Source organism: Lactuca saligna, chromosome 3, assembly GCF_052625555.1.
Source record: "Lactuca saligna cultivar CGN05327 chromosome 3, ASM5262555v1, whole genome shotgun sequence".
NCBI lineage: Eukaryota > Viridiplantae > Streptophyta > Magnoliopsida > Asterales > Asteraceae > Lactuca > Lactuca saligna.
Window position 1 is genome coordinate 59,946,700 of NC_136419.1, and position 23,516 is coordinate 59,970,215.

The 23,516-nt window shown below is 37.2% G+C and overlaps 1 protein-coding gene across 1 annotated transcript; it reads left to right on the forward strand.

Annotated features, from left to right (window-relative positions):
* The first annotated feature begins 13,918 nt into the window (after positions 1-13,918).
* LOC145036685 (uncharacterized) lies at positions 13,919-18,633 on the forward strand. The gene is made up of 13 exons (XM_078985151.1): positions 13,919-14,212; positions 14,305-14,485; positions 14,581-14,632; positions 15,352-15,421; positions 15,562-15,715; positions 16,194-16,227; positions 16,486-17,000; positions 17,085-17,133; positions 17,213-17,329; positions 17,453-17,557; positions 17,643-17,734; positions 17,865-18,018; positions 18,121-18,633. Exons 2-13 carry the CDS (start codon positions 14,307-14,309, stop codon positions 18,394-18,396), a joined length of 1,797 nt encoding a protein of 598 aa, XP_078841277.1. The 5' UTR covers positions 13,919-14,212; positions 14,305-14,306; the 3' UTR covers positions 18,397-18,633.
* The last annotated feature ends 4,883 nt before the right edge of the window (positions 18,634-23,516 follow it).

Here is a 23,516-nt window from a genome sequence, read left to right on the forward strand (position 1 = left end):
AAAAGTTGAACCTCAAGTGGAATAAGGTTGACCTTAAGTGGAACTTCATGTTGAAATTCCTAACCCTACTCAACAATAATTTGTGGTGGTGCTATGCCTCAAATTATAAAGAGGATTACAATTTTTTTGAATGGCATGAGGAAGAAAGTCGTACAAAATGATGGAAGTGGCAGCACTCAACACAAACCCGATGGATTTAGAATAAACTAATATTTTTTTAAATTTATGCACAACTTTTGTACAAGTCCACATGATACACATCTTTTGATTATGTTTTGAGCAACTTTTATGCATATGAAATGAAAGTGAGAGTTGTAACAACTTGTATTATATTTATATTATATATATATATATATATATATATATATATATATATATATATATATATATATATATATATATATAACATTCAAATGCTGGAAAATATCAGAGTATTTTACATCATCATAAACCGGAGTTTCCAAGAATCTTTAAAAGTGTTTCCAGAAAACATTTATGAGTGTTACCAATTCATATCTTAACCACAATTAAAGCAACAAGAATAAATCATGCAACAAAAGTCCAGTCCAAGTTCTTGATGCTTCTACATCCACACTCTTTAACGCATGCTACTTGAACCTCAAGATACATGGAAACAACATATATCAGACATGTTGTCGGATGAGTTATAAAATAACATAACATACATAATAACAATCTCTTATCTCGTATACTTCATATCTCTCACTAGTCACATAAGTGATTATGTTGATCATATTGAATGAACACATATCTCTACTCTTAGCAATACAAAAGTAACTAGACTTTGTTATCTAAACAATTTCCATGTAACATCCGGTTCACAAGGAACCAGACTTTGTTATCTAAACAGTTTCCATGTAACATCCAACAATAATCTTTCTATAGATCCCTCATGGATCTCTCATATTAGATGAATTACTTTTCTAAATTTTATCTCAAACTCTATGTGTACATAAATAACATAGACTAACAATTCATCAAATAATATCTTTTGATAATATAATAACATACCATCATTTCATCAAACATGTCACTACTAACAATAACATATTCTACTTTCATGCATTCACACATATATACTTTAACATTCAATTTATCTTACTAAATCATACCCTAAAAGAGATTATAACTCACCTCTTGAAGCGTAATAGCAACCTACTTCCAACTTCTCCATACCTTCTCTTGGAGGACCCTGTTGGATAAGGTGTCTAAGTCCATAATTATTTCTGGTATGTACTTGACCCGACCCGGCATGGTCCATTTGGGTTACATGGCACCATGCATTGGATAAACTAAAACGAGAAAAATAACACTTATGATGTATTAATATATTATAAGTTTTGATTTATTAATAATATTATTTAATTAGTTTGATCAAGAATTAATTTAGAATTAATTGAGTGAACAAAAGATAACTAATTAAATATATGGGTTGATTATGTAAATCATCCATAACTTATATAGTGGGCTAAGAGGCTCCATGGATTATCAAGTTGGGTTCCACCCATAGGATACTCCATGGATGCTCCATGGAGTTAATCCATGGGTCATAGAAATGAAGAGTCATGTTACATTAGGGTTTACCTAATGCAACATACTTTATAAACCATGTGACATCTCCCAAAATCGGCTATGCATGCATACTTGAGGGCTAGAGCCGATTTTTAAGTGTTACACTTTCTCTCCAAGTTTACTTCATAGCATTTGGTGTTGTGTGAAGCATTTGAAGCATCACACTTGGGGTGCTAGGCTCACAAGGTTTCAAGGAATCAAAATCAACAACAAGGTATGGTATTCTATCTATCATTTAAGTTAAAATGTTCCCCATGTATGCTAGATAGGATCATGAACCTTGGAAATCAATTTTGCATGAATCTTAGACAAACATAGATCCAAGGTTTATTAGGGTTGCATGTACACTTAGGAAGTGTTAGAATGCTCAAACCCCATCAGTGGTATCTTAGCCTAAGTTTGTTTGTTTGTTATTTGTGCAAAAATGTGTTAAAAATCAAAATTGTTTGTTGTCTGAGTAGTGGACTCGCTGAGTCCATGGGGGGACTCGACGAGTCCAAGTGAAAATTCATCCTACTCGTCGAGTAGGTTCATGCACTCGACGAGTAAGAGGCCATGACAGCAGATTTTCGACTTTTGTTGCTGGAAATGTACTAGAAACATTACCCTAAACTGTTTTGGTGTTTTAAAACTTGTTTTAGATGGTGTAATGTTTATGCTAATCCATTTACAATGGCAATTATAAAAAAATTATAAGTTTTATGAGTAATTTTTGATTCTTGAAATGTTCATATTCATGTTCTTGAACTTTTGAAGATTAGATGATCATAGGAATTGTTTGTAACCTACTTGGTAGTTTAATTCAAGATCACTATGTGTTTTAATGGATTCCATAACTTGTCCTCAAGTTATGGAAAACCAAAGGTCACACTTTAATAAAAACCATTAAAAGAACACAAAGGTTATAAAAATGAAGATTAATACTCAATTAATTCATAAGTTATAAGAAATGAAATTTTTTGAAAGTTTAAAAAACTTGCCCTCAAGTTTTGGAACAATTAAAGTCATGATTAAAACTTTAGTTCCAACCCTTAGAACTTTAAAAGTTAAAATTCAACCCTTATACTTTATAATATTATAAGTTAATAATATATATATATATATATATATATATATATATATATATATATATATATGTATGTATGTATGTATGTATGTATGTATGTATAAGATCAAGTCGTCTTACCGCTAGTACGTCTCATTCACGAAGTCGATCTATAAGGGGGGGGGGGGGGGGAGGGGTATAAGGTTGTTGCCTATAAAATGGCAACTTAATAGGTGTCCACTCTCACCCACCGCTTCCTTGATCGGTGGAGGGTCGTTAGCCGAACAGGTAGGATAAGGACTTATAAGTTCTCATTAAAAGTATTGTAAAAACGTGAATTTTCAAAACAAATTTTCATTTTTCAAACAACATAAACCATCATTCAATATTCCCAAATCTCATGTTTAGCAAATGTCATCATAATAAAAATACATCCCAAGATCATAAAATAAATCTTCCGTTAGTGTGTACAGATTATGTCGGCGCCTTCCCACGGTCCTCGCTAGTACCTGAAACACATAACACAACAACTGTAAGCATAAATGCTTAGTGAGTTCCCCAAAATACCACCTACACACATACGCCCTTCCAGGCCATGACCTTTCGGTCCATGTGTCTCAGGGGACTTCCATCCCAACCCGGTAAACCTTCCGGTCCTACCCGTGTCGACCTTCCGGTCCATAACTCCCTAACATTCTGGTCTACATCATAATGCCTTCTGGCCCATAACATAATGCCTTCCGGCCCATAACATAATGCCTTCAGGCCCATATCAAGCATAGCATACATAGCACATACCAAACGGGTAACTAATCACATACAATGCATATATCTTATAGCATATCACACCCTTCGGTCACACATAGATACCCTTCCAGGTACAGTATAGTGAGAAGACTCACCTTTGATATCTCGGTAAGTCACTGACTCGGTAGAAATACGATCTAGCTTCCGCCTAAACACATAAAGCAATATTCTCATTAATATAACTCCCAGAACTAGACTCTACTTTCTTTAAGCTCACTCAGAAGGGTGAAAGACCATTTTACCCCTCCTTTGGCTCAAAAGCCCTCGTTGTTGACCAAACCTTAAAAGTCAACCAAAGTCAACGGTCAAACTTTGACCCGACTCGGCGAGTGCACTTGGGCAACTCGGCGAGTCCACCTGTGTTCACTTAACTCTTTAGTCCCATTTAACACGTCGAGTCCCTCCCTTTACTCGATGAGTCCCCAGGTAAGAATTGAGGGGCTACCCCGACTCAACCCGCCGAATCCCAAGAACAACTCGGCGAGTACATGCCATGCACAAGTTCTATTGACCTCCTGAGGTCAGATCTGTTCCTCAAATCCATAGATTTGTCCTTCCCAAGCAATATAATCACGCAAAGCTCGAAACTTGATGCTTATATATATATATACATACATATATATATATATATATACATAATGGCATCAAATGGTGATTTATTCCCAAAAATGGCAACCTAAGTCCAATCAACCCAAAAAGACTCATAAAACTTCATGGGTTGAAGTCTCTGGACCCCTTTGAATCCAGATCCAAAAACAAACTCGAGAGGGGACTAAATACTCTACATATTCTTCTTCTAAAGGGCCATAACAAAACCCAAACTCTATGAATCAACACCCAAAACTGGAAAAGGTCCGAAGGAATACCTTAATATGAAGCCTCTGATCTCTGAAGACACTAGCTTTGCACTTCCTTCAGCCTTCTTTTGCCTTGGTCACCTTTTCCTTCAAATTTTACCAACAATTGATCAACAATGGCCTATCTTTTCTTCACAAGCGATCTAAGACTCTCTCTGGGGTGTGGTAGCCGCAATGGACGGCCATAAGGGCCTTTAAATAGGCTCCAGCCCCGGAGGATTAGGGTTTCATTAAACAGCGTGGACTCGCCGAGTCCAACGCGAACCCGAATGATCAACCGCGACCCTACTCGGCGAGTCTAAGCATCAACTCGCTGAGTTCCTTCACAAATTCCAAAAATAAAATATTAAAATAATATACCTGGGATTCCGAATGTTACAGGTATAATGATAATGATAAAGTAACTAAATGTTTTAATTAAATTCCCAATCTTATTTACTTTAGGAAAATGTGAATAAGGTGCTAATCCATGAAATTACACTTTACACTTTGTTTAAGTCGTTAGTGGAGCGTGTGTGGTTAACCGACATACTAACTTGGACTTAACAAGGTAGGTAAAGGGTGACTTAAAGTTTATTATAAGTCGGTGGAGCGCGTGTGGTTAACTGGTACATCGATTGAGTAATAAACATTGAGGGTATCAAGTGATTTGCATGGTTACTTCACACCTCGTTTTGTGATCATCGGTATCCCAGTCACAAAACTTGGAGGGCACACTCAAGATTGAAACATGCCTTTGAAAAGTTAATTAAATCTCAAAAGAATCTAGCAATTTCTAAGAACCAAATTAAAACTTAATATATTAATATTTCGTTTTGGTGGAAATTGGTGAATCGCCATTCACCTACCTTTCAAATATGTTATTACTTAGATTACGACATACCTCTTCTAAGTATAATATATTGTGATTGGGTCCTAGCCTTAATAATTCATTTGGGTGTTTTATTAAGGACTAAATTAATATCTAAACTAATCTTGTCTTTCTTCTTACTCAGATGTCTTCAAACAATGCTACTTCTGGCTCTAATCCTAATGGCTCCTTTACCCTTATGAATTTGTGTGGGAAAGTTACTTTTGATGGATCCAACTTCAATGAATGGATCATAAACATTAGGATGATTACTCGCTACGAGGACAAGGAATATGTCCTCGATAAGGAGCTTAAAGAGATTGATGAGACCAATGCAACTCCCCAGGAGATCGCTGACTTCCGGGCACATGAAAGGGATGCCACCAAAGTGGCATGCATCATGATGGCCACCATGACAGCAGAACTCCAAAAGTCCTATGAGGACTTCTAACCTTTTGAAATGCACCGAGAATTGATGGAAAGATACCATAAAAGTGCCCGACAAGAAAGGTATGAAATAATCTCCTCCATGATAACAGCCCGAATGAAGGATGGTGAACCCATCACGGGCTATATGCAGAAAATGAAAAGATATGTGGACCGTCTGATGAAGCTTAATGTGAACTTCCACGAGGATCTTGCGATAGATATCATTTTGCATTCCTTACCCTCGTGCTATGATCAATTCCGCATGACATGTCACATGAATAAGAAAGAGGTCACACTCAGCAGACTTCAAGGACTCCTAAAGACCGCGAAAAGTGGTCTTAAGGGTAAGTCGGTTGTTACTCCTACTCCTATCAACTTCGCCCCCGTCTTGGCAATCGGGAAAGGGAAGGGTAAGAAGAGGAAAAGTCCCTCGAATGGTACCAAGGGTAAGATCCTTGAAGGCTCCTCTTCAAATGGAACCAAGAAAGGTTTCATCACTCCTTCTGCTGACCCAAAAGAGGCTGAATGCTTCTATTGCCATGAAAAGGCACATTGGAAGCCTAACTGCCCAAAGTACCAGCAAGATGTGAAGGATGGGAAAGTTAAACCCAACCATGCAGGTATTTACACTATCTTATCTAATAACTCACCCTATTCTAACTCTTGGGTCTTTGATACCGGTTGCGGTATTCATATATGTTCTGATTTGCAGGGACTAAGAAGAAGTGAGAATGTGGAGCATGGAAGAATAAACTTGATCATGGGGAATAGGAAAGCTTTACCTGTCACCAAGATTGGAGTTTATACTTTATCTCTAAGTAGTGGGTTTAGTTTAGATTTGAATAAATGTTGTTACTTGCCAAAAATGGCAAGAAATATTATTTCCTTTCATGCATTGTATAAACAAGGTTTTACCTTTTCATTTGATAATGAAGTTGGTTCGATTAATGCTTTCTTTAATAATGTTCTTTATTTTAAAGCATTACCTTGTGATGGTGTGTATGAAACTGTATATGTTGTAGATCACTTAGGAAATAATGTATTGTGTATTGATTATGTTAATGATAATAACTTGGATAAAGCATCATTATGGCATTGTCGTCTTGGACATATAAGCAAGAAATGTATATGCCAACTCCAAAAGGATGGAGTCTTGGAATCATTTGACCTAAAGTCAGATGATAGTTGCGAATCATACTTACTTGAAAAAATGACAAAGTCTCCCTTCACTGGTTCTTGTGAGAGGGGTGAACGCTTGTTGGATCTCGTACACATGGATATGTGTGGACCCTTCAAACATGTCACAAGGGATGCTAATCGTTATTATTTGACTTTTACTAATGATTACAGTAGATATGGATATGTCTACTTAATCAAGCATAAGTCAGAGACTTTTGAAAGGTTTAAAGAGTTTAAACAGGAAGTCGAGAATCAATTGGGCAGGAACATTAAGATGCTTCGATCCGATCGAGGTGAAGAGTATCTTAGTTCAGAGTTCCTCGAATATCTTAGGGAATGTGGGATTGTCTCACAATTGACACCTCCCAGGACACCGCAGTTGAATGGTGTAGCTGAGAGGCGTAATCGAACCTTGTTGGATACAGTTCGTTCCATAATGAGTCGAGCTTCGCTGCCAATCTCATTTTGGGGGTATGCCTTAGAGACTGCTGTCCATATCCTTAATCTAGTCCCTACAAAGAAAGTTGCCAAAACTCCTCATGAGATGTGGACTGGTAAAGTACCCAAACTAGACCACATCAAGATTTAGGGTTGCGAGGCTTTCGTGAGACGCGAGACTCATGATAAGATCGAACCTCAAAGTGAGAGGTGTATTTTCATCGGCTACCCACAGAAATCCTTTGGTTACGTCTTCTACAGACCCAGTGAGAATATGGTCTTTGTAGCTAGGAGGGCTGTCTTTCGAGAAAGAGAGTTCATAAGCCAAGGAAATAGTGGGAGGCAAGTTGACCTTGAAGCAATTCAAGAGTCAAGTGGTGAAGGAACTTCAAACCCTAGCAGTCAACATGAGGAGGAAACTCCTGTTGAGGCAATTGACGAGTCTATACCTCTGAGGCATTCCACGAGAGTTAGGAATGCACCTGAGCATTACTATAGATTCCATAATACTGCGGAAGGTGATACACTTATTAGTGATGTGACACTAGTAGGGCTGGGAGAATCTAACAGTTACGCGGAAGCCATGGCAGGCCCTGAGTCATCCAAGTGGAAAGAGGCAATGGACAACGAGATATAGTCTATGTATGACAATCAAGTTTGGAACTTGGTTGAGAATGTACCAGATCGTAAGACTGTAGGGTGCAAATGGATCTCAAGAAGAAGACCGACATGGATGGTAATGTACACACTTATAAGGCACGACTGGTTGCAAAGGGATTTTCTCAAACTTCGGGAGTTGATTATGATGAGACATTTTCTCCAGTAGCCAAGATTAAGTCTATTAGGGTTATGTTAGTCATAGCTGCACTTCATGACTATGAAATATGGAAAATGGATGTCAAAACCACTTTCCTTAATGGAAAGTTGGCTGAGGATGTTTACATGAGTCAGCCCGAGGGTTTTGTCAGTACAGAGTACCCGAATAGAGTGTGTAAGCTTGAGAAATCCATTAATGGATTAAAGCAAGCACCTCGCATATGGAATCTTTGCTTTGATGAGAAAGTAAAAGAGTTTGGCTTTTCTAGGAGTGAAAATGAATCTTGTGTATATGTCAAGGCTAGTGGGAGTATAGTTATCTTTTTGGTATTGTATGTGGATGACATACTACTCATAGGAAATGACATCCCAACTCTGCAGGAAGTTAAGTCCTAGATTGGGAAGTGTTTCTCTATGAAGGACCTAGGAGAAGCTGCCTATATTCTAGGGATAAGGATCTTGAGAGATCAGAGTAAAAGAATAATTAGACTTAATCAAAGTACCTACTTGGATAAGGTGCTGAAGATATTCAACATACAGGACTCCAAGAAAGGAGAGTTACCTATTCAGTGTAATGCCGGATTGATTAAGATGCAAAGCCCGAGTACTGAGGCTGAGATAACAGAAATGAGTCGAGTACCTTATGCTTCGGTTGTAGAATCGAACATGTATGCTATGACATGTACTCGACCTGATGTAGCCTTTGCTTTAAGCATGGTTAGCAGGTATCAGGGGAACCCTGGCAAGGCACACTGGAATGCGGTAAAAAATATCCCCAAGTACCTATGGAGGACTAAGGACTGGGTCCTTACCCTCAGTGGGAGTGATGACTTGAGAGTTGTAGGGTATAGTGATGCTGGCTTCCAGACTGATAGGGATAATTTTTGCTCTCAGTCGGGCTGGGCCTTTACCCTAAACATAGGAGCAATCACTTGGAAGAGTTCCAAGAAGGAGACAATGGCTGGTTCCACTTGTGAATCAGAGTATATAGCAGCGAGCGAGGCAGCAAAAGAGGCAATATGACTGAAGAACTTCATTGGAGACCTTGGGGTTGTACCAGCTATAAAGGAGCCTATGGAAATTTTCTGTGATAGTGAAAGTGTTGTTGCCTTAGCTAAAGAACCAAGGGATCACGAGAGATCCAGACTCATCGACAAAAAAATATCATTTTATCAGACATCGCATAGAAGAAGGAATCCTCGTGGCAAAGAGGGTATCATCAGATGAGAATCCATCAGATCCCCTCACGAAGGGACCGAGTCGGGTTAAGCATCTTCAACATGCTCGGAGCATAGGGCTAAAGGATGATATTAGTTTTAGTAGTTAGATAACTTTGGAAATTTGTAAAGTGTAATTGACATTTGATGATGAATAAAAGTTGTGTTTATTTATGAGTAAAGTGTTGCTATCTTCTGTCAATCGTTTAATAGAATTTCTTTTGCATGTTTTGACTTCCAGAATATTATGTTTTGTTTTACATACTATTCAAATTTTCCACAGTCGGTCATATGTTGGAAGTAGATATGAACTAAGTCTGTCATGAAGTTGGTTGTAGGTGTCAAGTTTTGGGACAACACTTCATGAGTACTCATAAGTTCTGAGTATTGGAATCAACCCACGCTTACTGGTATCACTTCATGGAATTTATCTCGAGTGATCGTGAGACGGTAATATCATATAAGTCTTCAAACCTAGAGATATGACTTGTTACCTATGAGTTGGTTATGCATTGATCGTACGAAAACACATTGATAACTCGATGTTATCAAACGTACTTTTGTGTGTGATTTAACAAGTAGTAGAACAAGCAAATGAGTCGAAGTTTATCTATTCCTTCTTGGATTAGAAGCTGATATCTTGGCCCCTCGATGATTTTGTTTTGACCTATGTACCGGGCCTGGTCAGAACTAAGTTGATGTGTTCAATTAAGTTTTTTGTCAAACAAATCGGAAATCGGAAATCCTCCGGCTGTAATTCCCACCAAACACTTAGTCAAAAACTGCTAACTGTCCTTTAGGTAAAATGACCATTTTACCCTTGATCATGCCCTAAGTCAAAGTCAGAGTCAACTTCCAGTTGACCCGACTCGCCGAGTTGGCTCGCTAACTCGCCGAGTCCCTGTCCAATCTACTGATCTGGATTCTGTTTCTACTCGTCGAGTTAGGCGTTGACTCGACGAGTTCTCCTTCCAAACTAATGTTCAATTCCTTCATCCTACTCGTCGGGTTGTATGAACAACTCACCGAGTTCATCTTCATCCGATGAACAAGTTATACTGTGACTCGTCGAGTTGTACGAACAACTCGCCGAGTCTGATCTTGATCTAAGGAGATTGCCTTGAACTCGCCGAGTCTAGGCATCGACTCGTCGAGTTCCATTATGGGTGAGTTTTGGCTTCCAACTCACCGAGTCCACCCTGGACTCACTACACAACTCGACACAACAAAAAGGGGACAATCTCGGAGACTCGCGACTAGACTCGCCGAGTCAGATGAGCGACTCACCGAGTCTGCTTCATGCAAGAGCCATATACGTGATTTTGCTCGAATCTAGTCCATTCCATTCATAGATCTGGGTTCCTAGAGCATGAATAACACGTAAAGTTTCCAACTTTACGTGTAGATATTCATCCATGAGGGTTTTGGGTTCAAAATGCACCAAAAGAGTAGATCTAAGGTCTTCATGCAATATGGGTCCATAAAGGTAGTAGATCTGAGCTCCTGGAGCTCAACCATGCCTAGATCTAGAGGCCAATCAACTTATTACAAAATATGATGCACATACAAGCTTGGGGAAGGGCTCAAGGAAGACTTTAATGGAGTTATAAGCAGAGAGACAGGGGGAAAACGAGTTTTACCTCAAGGAAATCACTGAGAGAACACTAAGATGCTTGGCTTCCTTCCCTTCCTCTTGATCTACTCCACTTCCTTCTCAAAATCTTCAAGAACACACACTAAAATGCCTCAAACTCACAAGAACAAGAGCTAGAACGTATGGGGAGCTTTTGGGGGTGAATGGGGCGGAGTTGGGGCGCAAATGGGTGTTTAAATAGGGTGAAAACCCCTGGAAATTAGGGTTTCGTCAAACAGCGCAGACTCGCCGAGTCGCCATCTTATCCGCCCCCCAAACTCTCGTCTCTACTCGGCGAGTCGGGCCTCCAAATCGCCGAGTCCACGGCCAAAAACACAAGTACTTAGGCAAAACTCACGTACCAGGAACCAAGTGCTACAATATGATCACTTATCTTAAATGGCGTATCATTATCTTCTCAGTTCCGAGAGACCTTGAAAGAGCTATGATTGTCGATCGGTTCCTGAAGTCATACTTGCAGATATAGTTATTAGACTTATCCAAGTGGGAGACTGTTGGATAAGGTGTCTAAGTCCATAAGTATTTCTGGTATGTACTTGACCCGACCCGACATGGTCCATTTGGGTTGCATGGCACCATGCATTGGATAACCTAAACGAGAGAAATAACACTTATGGTTTATTAATATATTACAAGTTTTGATATATTAATAATATTATTTAATTAGTTTGATCAAGAATTAATTTAGAATTAACTGAGTGATCAAAAGATAACTAATTAAATATATGGGTTGATTATGTAAATCATCCACAACTTATATAGTGGGCTAAGAGGCTCCGTAGATTATCAAGTTGGGTTCCACCCATAGGATATTCCATGGATGCTCAATGGAGTTAATCCATGGGTCATAGAAATGAAGAATCATGTTACATTAGGGTTTACCTAATGCAACACACTATATAAACCATGTGACATCTCCCAAAATCGGCTATGCATGCATACTTGAGGGCTAGAGCCGATTTTAAGTGTTATACTTTCTCTCCAAGTTTACTCCATAGCATTTGGTGTTGTGTGAAGCATTTGAGGCATGACACTTGACGTGCTAGGCTCACAAGGTTTCAAGGAATCAAAATCAACAACAAGGTATGTTATTCTATCTATCATTTACATTAAAATGTTCCCCATGTATGCTAGATAGGATCATGAACCTTGGAAATCAATTTTGCATGAATCTTAGACAAACATAGATCCAAGGTTTATTAGGGTTGCATGTACACTTAGGAAGTGTTAGAATGCTCAAAACCCATCAGACCCCAACTCCTTCCTTTCCATAACCTATAACATTCATACATATTAAGCCTTTTATATATGTTTTAAATCATTAAGATCTTAATAGAGATTTTAGCTAAAAACTCATATTTTGGGTAAAATCCAACTTGACCATTCTTTGACCATACACTTGTTAAATTATGAAACAAACATTATGAGTGATAAATATGTGAACTTTATATCTTCTTAAGGTCCAGAAGAAACTTTATAACAACAAGTATGATGGTGTTGTTGGACCAAGGCAAGGGAGTGAGGAAATAAGATACAAACAAGAAAGAGAGGGTCATGGTCAGTGGCGGAGCCACGTTAGAACCAGAGTGAGCCCAGGCCCACCCTGAAATTCCGAATAATACTTTTTTTTACTAACCCAGACCCATCTTTTTCATACCAATTGAATTAATCAGAGACCCAAAACCCCCTTCACTCGCTCAAATCAACACCAAATTAGAAAGGTAGAAGATGCGTGTTTAACATCGTTCTTCCTCTAATCCTCTTAATCGAAGTTGGCACTGGCAGCCAGAGTTGGAGATCGAAGCAAGACAGCAACGTAACAAGCAATCAGGTTATTGTGTCTTAATAATGTATATTATGAACAAACTTAGGCACGTAGGGTATTTGTTTACCTATTGCTATTATTTTGTTTTATCTAAGCCACATGATATGTTAGCCATATGTATGTAATATATTAGTTGTCTTCATTTAGATAAACAGGTAGTAAAATAAATATGATATGTTCATTGTCCCCAACCATGTGACCAACAGGTAACTCTTTTGTGTTAGTTTGTTTAGAATTAGACTGTGGGGATTGGAGATAAGATGTAGCAGCCCTCCTTTCTTTATTGCAATAAATGATAATGAAAGGAGAAAGTGACATTCCTATTTTTTCTTTTAATATATGTATTTTTCATAACGTTTTCTTCTCATTCTGTAAGCACATAGAATCTGTAAGCACATAGAATAACAGAAACACCAAATAAAACCCCATATTTTCCTTTTGTTTGATAATTTATATATGTTTGTAGTTTTTGGATGATTGATAATTTAAAAGGAACACCCTAAAATTATTTTGGATATGAATTTATGTATGCTCTTAGTAGTTTTGTAAATTATCAAAATTATTTTGGATATGAATTTATGTTTGCATCATTAAGTCTAATGGTTTGTATTCTCATTTCATAAAAAAAAAATTAATTTGAATGTTAAACGGGGATCCCCATTACCCCGTTGGGATACCTGCAGACCCGATAGTGTTTGGTAAACGGATACCCATTGGGAATCGAGCCGGTGATGGGATCGATTTTCATATTCGGGGACGGGGGCGGGATTACCAAAACCCGTCCCAAACCCGCCCCGTTGCCATCCCTAGTGGAGGAGAAGAAAGGATGAAGAGAGATTCAACATCTTCCTGTCGAATTGGGATGCAAACCTCAGCATACCAAAAAAGCAGACATATATTTACCGAGCCACATCGACATTGACGAAGAGGATGCCGAACCCGCTCCCCTCATTCTTAACCTATATATTTTTTATAAGAGCACACAGGTATGAGTACTAACAACTATGTTTTTGCCTATGTGACACCTTCATAATGCGGTCATAACACCATGAACATCATTTCCCCATTAACGTCTCGTTTGCGTTATGACATCCTGCAACGGGGGAGTAAGCCAATAAAATAATTTTTCTTCCTCTTCTTCTTTTTCTCTCTATACCTGTTATACCATGTTACCCTTTTATGGTTAACTGACCCACTAAGAAAAACCCTTTGCTCCGATATTTTTGGAACAAACAACCGGATTTAGTAAAAATTTCAAACAACTATTCATCCCCCTCCCCGAGTTTTGATCCCCAGTGTGTTCGCTCCCGTTTACCGCCCACCTCTCCCATCATCCCCTCCGCCTCTGTATCTGTGTGCGTTCTCACTCGCCCCATGACACCAGCGACGTGAACAGATTCCCACCACCACTACACCCACACCCACTCCCACACCCACACACACTTCTCGGTCCTTGCGAGTAGACAGACCATACATTTTTTTCTGGCGAGATTATTTCCAAGGTCACCTCCTTCTCGCTTCTCTCTAGTCTATATCTTATGCGCCTGCGTCGATTTCTAATCCTAATATTATCAAATTTAAAACATTGCTATAGGAATGACGGCTAATTGTCCTGCTATTGGGCTGATTGACGAACAAGTGAAATCTGAGGATGAACTACCCGTAGAAACCGAATGGTCAGAAGAGCACGATTGTGTTCCATTGAAGCAACGGTTGAAAATGCTACGCGCTACGGTTGTGTCGAGAAGCCAAAAGGAAACCTTGATACCGGCTAGGTAAGCCTTTTGGTTTGGAGTTGCTCGTACTTGTATTTGTTCTGATTTTCTGTTCCTGAGGGATTATTATCGACTGTTTGTTGTTATCGAGTCAGATCTCCGGTTGATGATTCTCTCAAGAAGGAAGATGATCTCTGTGACTCACTGGTAAGTTTAGTTTGCGTTGAAAGAAATCTGATAATTGTTAAGGTCCATTAGAGTTTATTGTTGTAGGCTTTCAGCAATAATCAATGCTTTCAGTTCAGTCATTGTCCATTGTTTAATGAAGTAGTTTTACAATACCATTATGAACTTCACAAAGTTTCCAGGAGTAGGAACTGCTATTGCCTTCCTCTTCAGATTTTTTTTAGAAATCTCACAGCAAAGATATCAAGGGAAATTGGATATAACATGGCAACTCTTGTTGTTCACAGATATAGATATTAAGTTAGACTTATAGCATTTTGGCTTTTTGCTACATTATTGTTAGGGTTGAACCCTTTTTAACATCAAAAAGTTGATGGCAAGACTTTGTAATATCTTACTGCTGTCAATCTGATTATTAATTAATCATGGATGCTCCTTGAGGTTCTTCTGCACTTCTCAGTAAATTCTTTTTCTAGTTATACTGCTATTGCTGGTATGTGCAGAATTGCAGTGCATATAGTCGTGAGTTTGCTATCATTTTCAATTCTTTGTGTTTTAGCTTATCAATAAAACCGTATCTGAACATTATTATGCATAGATCACCTATCATTTTATATGATCTCTATTGAACAATAACCCGTTTCTTTTCATATTCTAGTTTCTTATATGATAATTTACAAGGTAATTGATGCTTCTATGTACATGTCACCTTTATTTAATTTTGATAAGTTGACATTCAGGGTTTTCATTCTGATCATGATGGGAGTGAAGGAAGGTCTGATGATGCCTCATTTGAACACATCCAACATGGTAAATCTTTACATGAAGTTAATCCCAAGTCTTTTCCTGTATTTTCCCATTTATGAATGTAGAGTGCTATAATTGGCATGTATATATATTTTACTATAATCGAGTTTTTACTCTAGTTAAATGCTGCTATCATCTAACAGGCACAGTTCACAGTGTTGGGAGTTCTCTTCAAGACAGAATGCTTTCAGAGAAACTAGAAATAAAGTATAATAAGGATATTGATAATTTTGAAGAGTTCCTTGAGGATCTTGATCATGTTGTGCTGAAGGAAAGACAGAGGATGCTGCTATCAAGGTCTTCCTCTATTTTTATGGTTTCCTTTCTTTTCATATGTGATTTTATTCCTGTAACTTAGGGGTTGTTTCTTTTCTACGCTGTACAAATCGTCTGAATGAGGCTAATTTACCTTTTTATCCTTACATTCCAAAAAACAAAAGTCATGATATTTGAACTTTTTAATATGAGAGGACAAATAGGTAAAGAGTTAGTGTCTTAATACATTAAGCTAGGTAACTAGGTTTTTTAGCTTAACCCATTAAGTAATTCTGTTCAGATTAAGTAAAAAAGAAACAGCCATGTATATCTGTTCAGGTTAAGTGCTTAACACATTAAGCTCATTAAGTCAAATAATAACATCCCCTTAACAAGCACAAACACAATCACCTTGATTTCCATGCCAACATTAAGTGTATTCATGTAGCCATTTTTCTTCATTGCTGATGTAATCCACTTGCCTTTTTATTGTTCTTATAATTTTATACCTAATTTGCAGGGAACTGGTGGGGTCCACTGGGACATCCATGGAGGTAATTTTTGTTTTCTACACAACATCTAATGTCCTATGATTCAAACTTTAGATCTCTTTCTGTTTTTGTTGCTTATTAGATGGTGTAATTTAGTTCACTATTTCATAGTGTACATTCACCCTATCTTTCTATTTCGAGACATAAAAACTCTCAACTTCTAAGTCTTTTCAAAACACATTGCATAAGCTCATTAATTTATCGAATAAAATGATCCTTACTTATCTTTTTAATATCATTTGCTATATTTTCATGTTACAGAATAAGTTTTCAGACCCATGTACAAGTTCAGCTGACATGATCTTGCCCAATGCTCAAATAAAAAGTGGAGAAAGTGATGTTTCTGGTATAAGATCTCCAATAAGAAAAGAGAATGAAATCCTTGAAAAACACAATGAAAGTGTTTATACTTCTTGTGAGGCTATAAAAATAACTGAGTCACAAAACTACAAAAATGTTAAAGTTGAACCTGTAGATGATGATTTACAAAGTCCAAAAAAAGATGTTCCAGTTATCCCATGTTTGCATAACCCAATACCTGTAAAAAGTGAGCCTTTAAACAATGCTGAAATATTCCAAGATATAATAGATCACATGATGCTTGGAGATAGAATGAGATTACTAGCATCAAGAAAATTCCCCAAGAGTAGTTTTCATGAGACTTTTGAGAACCCAAGGGCATTTTCGTCTTTTGGCAATGACGATAAACCCACTTCATTTGAGTCTTCAATACCATTCCTACCGAAAAGACCACGCAAAAGAAAGAAAACTGCCACGTAAGTGTTTATTTTTTTTGTTTATAACTTTTTTAACTATTACATATGCAAAGTATTTATATTTATTTTGAGTAATTAATTCAGGGATTCGATTGAGAAAGCATTAGAAGAAGATGCTCCAGGACTCCTACAGGTAACTATTTGAAAGTAAATTTCTTTGTTTTTTTTTATATAAATTTTTGGTTGTTCATGGTTATTGTTTTATTTATTAGGTGTTAATTGAGAAAGGGGTTCTAGTGGATGAAATTAAACTTTATGGAGAAAATGAGGATGATGAAGCATTGGATATTGAAGAGAGTTTTTCAGAGCTTGAAGATGTGATAGAAAAGGTTTGCTTTGCAAGAATTTCCATTATTCCTTATCAGACCATAAAAGGAATATCCTAGGCATATTCCCTTTCTCTAACTTATATCATTCGCTTTTTACTAAATTATTTCTTTGTTTACACGTAGCTTTTCTCTCAAAGGCAGTCATTTTTAAAGTTTGGACCAATAAGGTGTGGTAAAGGTGAAAAAGCTAGTTATTGTTTAGCTTGCCTTATTTCACTTGTGGAGCAGGTGATTTTCATTAAACTTTATTTATTTCCATAACATTTTTTAAATTAGTATCATATTTGAAATTTGATGTCATATTATGTTGTAGGCACGATATCTACGTGTTCGAAAGTGGCCAGTTGAATGGGGTTGGTGCCGGGACCTCCAGTCTTTCATTTTCGTTTTCGAAAAACACAACAGGTTAAATGCAAGAAATAGCAATGTACTTTCATTGACTATTTTATTATACCATATTTGTAATTAACTGTAAAAGAAATCGCCATTTTCTTGCATCTAAGCCTGAAATATTATAATTTTATTTGGTTTGTAGGATAGTGCTTGAACGTCCAGAATACGGATACGCAACATACTTCTTTGAATTAGTAGACACGTTGCCTGTAAATTGGCAGATCAAAAGATTGGTTACAACCATGAAGCTTACTAGCTGTAGCAGGATCACTCTCATCGAGAATCGACCATTAATGGCAACTCTCTCACTCTTTCAAATTTTTATTAAACATAAAATAAAAAATAGCTATGTAGTTTTGTTAGTTGTATTTTAAAAGGAATGTTTATGGATGGTGTAGGTTGGGAAGGATCTGAGTGAAGGTGAAGCGCGTGTGCTGATGGAATACGGATGGATTGCTGACAGTGGTTTGGGGACGATGTTGAATTATCGCGATAGAGTTGTTCATGATAGGAAGAACGAGAGTGAAAGCTCAGAGTGGAGGTCCAAGATTGTGAAGTTGCTTACAGATGGATTCAATGGTGGAATAATTGTCCCAAATGATATTCCTAAAAAGCTTATGGATTATGATTTTAGTCACACTCACACCCATGATGTCAAGTTGGAGGAGGAGTAATTAGTTGAAGGTTAGTAAAAGTTTTGGAATTTTGTTATGTTTATTTGTTTAAATGTAACTTTTTGAGAATTTGGATTACCTCATGATATGGGGAAATTTGTAATTAAGCTTTAGAAGGATTTCAAGAATGGGAGGGAAACAAGTGGGATAATTGACTAACAATTGATTAGATTTAACAACTTTTTGAATCCATTTTTTTAAGCAAAATTCTAATGAAATATGTCATAAGAACCTTAACTTGTTCGCTATGATTTTTTATTTTGTGAGCCTTGTTCAATTTTTGATTTTACGAAAGTCAGAGTGTCGATAAGTTCAATTTAATACAGATCCATCATATATAAAAAAAATCCAAAGATAATAATAATTAAAAAAAGAGATTTTTTTGGGGTTTTTAATACCAAGAATATTTATTAATTTCTTTGTATAAGATATAGGATGAAAATCGATTTTAACCGGGTCCCATTCACCCTAGTTGTTATATAAGATTTAATGTACATAACTAGCTTATAAGTTACTGAGACTGATTGTTTCTGGTGGGTGTGAGTGGTCTCCAACATCATAAATGGTGAAAACCTCCAGAAAATCCCAAAACTTTGTTTCTATCAATGAAAAGTCACCTCTGAATTTTTATTTTAAGTTAAGCCTAGGATATCAGTAAATGTTAGCAAAATGGATCTTAAAACTCGGTTAACATTAATATTTACTAGTTTTCTGGGCTTAATTGTAAATAAAAAATCGGGGATAGTTTTTCGTTATACAACTAAGAGATTCTATAACTTAATACATTTTATTTTATTGTTATTTAATACAACAAAATTACGCATAATAGAAACTCGATAAATTAGTTTTGTAAAGGAATTGTTAATTGGGGTTGAATATGTCAACATGCCAAACCCCAGGGAGCGAAGCTACCAATTTTGAAAAGTTGTTACCTTTCCTGTTCAGCAAACGCATGCCGGTCATCTTCCTCTTTTAGGACTACATAATCGATTATTTTCGAAAGTAAAACGATTCCTAACTCTAAATACTTTAAGTCTCGATCGTTTGAAGCAAGCCTCTCCCCTTTTCAATCATATACCGAACGAAAAACGAGAGGGAACGAGGTGGTTCCGAGCTAGGGTTTTCATATAAATAAAAGGAGTTTGTGTTTGTTTCTTCGAATTTCCGGCCACCCTGAGGCACATACCAGCTTTCCTTCGACCCTAGCATGATTCCCAACCCTTTTCCGGCGATGTGGAGACCGGAGCTACCTCCGATAGCCTTCAAGCAGTTGAAGTTCTCGTTTTTGCGGTTTTCTGTGTATTCGAATGTTTACGGTCGAGTTAATCAAGCTTTAGCGTTGTTAATCTCTTGCTAGTGATGTTATTGAGTCCCCTTAACATTTAAGAACAAGTATGGACAACTAGAACCAAGAAAACAACCTTAAATCATGTTAAAATCTTCATGTGCTCACTATTCTTGGATTTTTTGTTCTAAAATGTTTTTTGTCGAGTTTGATAAGTTATAGCCATGGTTAAGGTTGTTTCTAGGTCCCTTGGACACCTAGAAACAAGATCGTGTCTGGAAAAAATATTAGCCATCTCGAAATGCCCTCGGAGTTCCATTTTTGTGTGTTTATCGAGTATTTAAGTATTGAACGAATCCTGATGGTTTTCGAGCTCTTCGAATTGTTTTGGACCTTGTGTAAGGTTGCTAGGACTAATACATTACTTCCTTGACTCATTTGGTCTTGTGTTGATGCCTTGAACCAAGAAGCAACATCTCTTTATACTCGATTTTGTCCCGAAAACACTCCAACCGAAGAGCTTTATTTTGTGAATGCTTTTGGTCCATGAAATCTAAATTTAGCCAAGTCTCAATGTTAAAAGCATAACACACACACACACACACACACCATGTATTACAATTTTGGTTGGGTGTGAGTGTTTAAAACAAGAAGTCTCGGGTTCGAGTTATGTGTGTGTTTGATGTGTGTAAACCTAAGAATATGTTTGGAGTCATTCACACCCTAACAGTCAAATGAAAGGTGAATAAAAGTGAATAAGAAGTATATTATGGTGTATTATTAAGTAATACTTGAAATATAGTCTAAGTAAGGATTACTTATATAATTGTAGGTGTTCAGGGAGCTGGACAATCCATCTTAGCCATTTCATTAGTTTTATCCTGTGTTTTTACTACTTCCGGTGAACTTTCATGAACTTACTTATTATATGGATTATGTGTTATATGCTAACTAGAGGATAACCCCTCGGGGAAATCAACTGCCCTTTTGAAAAACCTTCGAATGACAAACATCCATTCAATCTGCTTTACAACTTGCATTTTGAATTCAACAGAGGTTTCCAGAGTTTCAAGGGTAACTTTCATGAGGCTCTTCAGAAACGAATTTGAACAATGATATTTCTGACTTAATCAAAAAAATTGTTTCTCTTCTGAACCTTCAATCTAGTAAATGATTCCTAATTCAAGAGTATCAGTAACATCCAATTCATTTTCTTCAATTCGTTCGAGACTTGGATCCAACTCCATAAAATGATCAAGAAGGACCAGAGAGTTTATATTAGAGTTAACAAATGCTATTTCGAGGGTAATTCATTGGTGTGACATCCCCAATTTCACGGCCAGAAAAGACCGATTTGTTTATGCTTTGTTTTATAAAATCAGAGTAATCTTTTAAAGAAAATGGTTGCGGAATTTGTTCCCAAAACAAGATAAGATAATAACTTATCAAAACATTTCTCAAAGAGAATGTATTTTCATTTAGTAATAAAACCTCGGGATGTCATGTTCCGATACAGACATATAAGCATAAACAGAACTTACATTTAATTACACAATTGATTTATATCTCCTTTAAATCTCTCTGTGAAATATGTCTTCGTATTAATACCTGTGATACAAAGAAAACTGAGTGGGTCAGGCTTGTGAGCCTGGTGAGCATATAGGGTTTTCATCCCACAATGTTATATCATATATTTATAAATATAGAACATTCAAACTTGTACAATTTCACCATATAAAGGCAACTCTTATCACACCCCATCGATCCTCACAACGACATGATCTAAACTCTCGTATCTAAAATTTTCCTCTTTACCTGATCCCTACTCATGGATCTAAAACTAACCTTTTTCACCTGATCCATACTCACGGATCTAAAAGTAACCTCCTGATCTGATCCATACTCCCGGATCAATAATTGTACCCAATCCATACTCCCGGAATAAGGACAATTAACTATACCCTAATCCTGATCTGATCCATACTCCCGGATCAATAACTGTGCCCAATCCATACTCCCGGACTAGGGACAATTAACTATACCTTAATCCTGATCTGATCCATACTCCCAGATCAATAACTGTGCCTAATCCATACTCCCGGACTAGGGACAATTAACTTAGTCTTAATCCATACTCTCGGAATAATAATAAGTTTTATCTCTTTACCTAATCCATACTCCCGGATCTAAAACTAACCTCTTGGTCTAATCCATACTCGCTGAATAACTAGATCAATAACAACAACATCGGGGCCTCTCATCTGTTTATCACACATCAACTATCTACCCATGTTCTACCCAACATATTAGTAGATAAAAATATATATTTTTATACATAGTTTAAAACCTGTATAACATTCTCATTCAATACCTATTCCACATAACAGATGATGCATACCCACATAACACGTATTTCATAGAGAATAAATCAGATCTATGAGATAGAAGAAAGTGAATATACATTTACGCATATAACAACAAAATATACACATAACACATATTTTATACTAAATACTTAATAATTATGCGTTAGAAGAAAGTAACCATACACTCACTTGATTAGAAGATGATCGGACAGCACTACGACTTGTAGAAGTAGTATTCTTTGGCAGATCTGGAAGATCTTTACAAAAACCGGACTCCTCGCGGGCAGAGCTTCGGCTCGGGAATCGCACTTCTCGGGATCTTCGGGGCCTCGGGACTTGCTTCGGGGCTCGGGAATGATACCGGGGCTTCGGGATGTTTCTTGCACGAAAAACGATGCAAAAACGCGAGAAAACGGGAAGAAATGAGCAAAGAAGTCGGTTGCCCTCGACACCCTTTTATAGGGGATGGATCTGCGATTTAAGCGGGGCGTAATTTTTGGTTACACGGGGCGTAACGGGGATAAGGCCGGTGACTCCCCCCATGGATAATATCAACCAATTTTTATTTAAATTTAATATCGAAATTATTAAATAAACTTCAAAAATTCATATCTTCTTCATACGAACTCTGTTTTCGACGCTCTTTATATCCCCGCGTAGGTGAGACTATGATTTACAACTTTCGTTTAGACTCCGTTGGCTAATTTTGACTTTATTTTTTATTATTTATTTTTAGTAGGCCGGGACAGGAAAACTCCGTTATAAAATCATAACTTCTTCATCCGACGTCCGTTTTCGCCTATCTTTTTATCGTTTTACTACAATTAATGAGATCTTCAATTCTCATTTATATTGTTTCGGCTAAAAACCGCTCGGTCCCAAATCGAGCATTCGGGCTGCATACCGCTAAGTCGAAACTTCGAAAAATCATAACTTCCTCATACGAAGTCAGATTTGGGCGTTCTTTTTATGCACGCTCATGGTTTAACGTATTCTACGACTTTCATTTAGATTGTTAAGGCTAAATATCTCTCTAACGTAAATTCACTTTTTACGTCGCGCTGTGTGGTGCCGGTTCTGTCGCGAAACGTCAACAGGTCATAACTTCTTCGTTATAACTCGGATTTCGGCGTTCTTTATACGCACGGAAACCTTGTAACATATACTATAACTTAATTAAGATTATTCCTTCAACATAATCTTCCATCAAAAAGTCATTTTTGACGCTTAACGTCTCTAATTGACTAGCCCGGATCTACGGGCGTTACAATTGGAGATAGGTTCTAATTGGAATAAGAGCATTTCTGACAGTGTCTTTTGAAGGGATCCTTCGGTTTAACTCATTGGCAATGCACAAAAGGTCACCAGGGTTTGCAATGGGGAAGTCAGCTTCTATAGGATAGTATTCTTGATCATTTGATCTTTAAAGCTAATAAGAGTAATAGGAATCTCCTTTAAGTGAACGGGAT

Excerpts from the sequence above, each read along its gene's own strand:
- LOC145036685 (XM_078985151.1), top strand. The coding sequence starts at position 14,307 with ATGACGGCTAATTGTCCTGCTATTGGGCTGATTGACGAACAAGTGAAA. Across the intron at positions 14,486-14,580 it reads GAAACCTTGATACCGGCTAG|ATCTCCGGTTGATGATTCTC; the intron begins GTAAGCCTTTTG and ends TTATCGAGTCAG. Across the intron at positions 17,134-17,212 it reads ATGCTCCAGGACTCCTACAG|GTGTTAATTGAGAAAGGGGT; the intron begins GTAACTATTTGA and ends TTTATTTATTAG.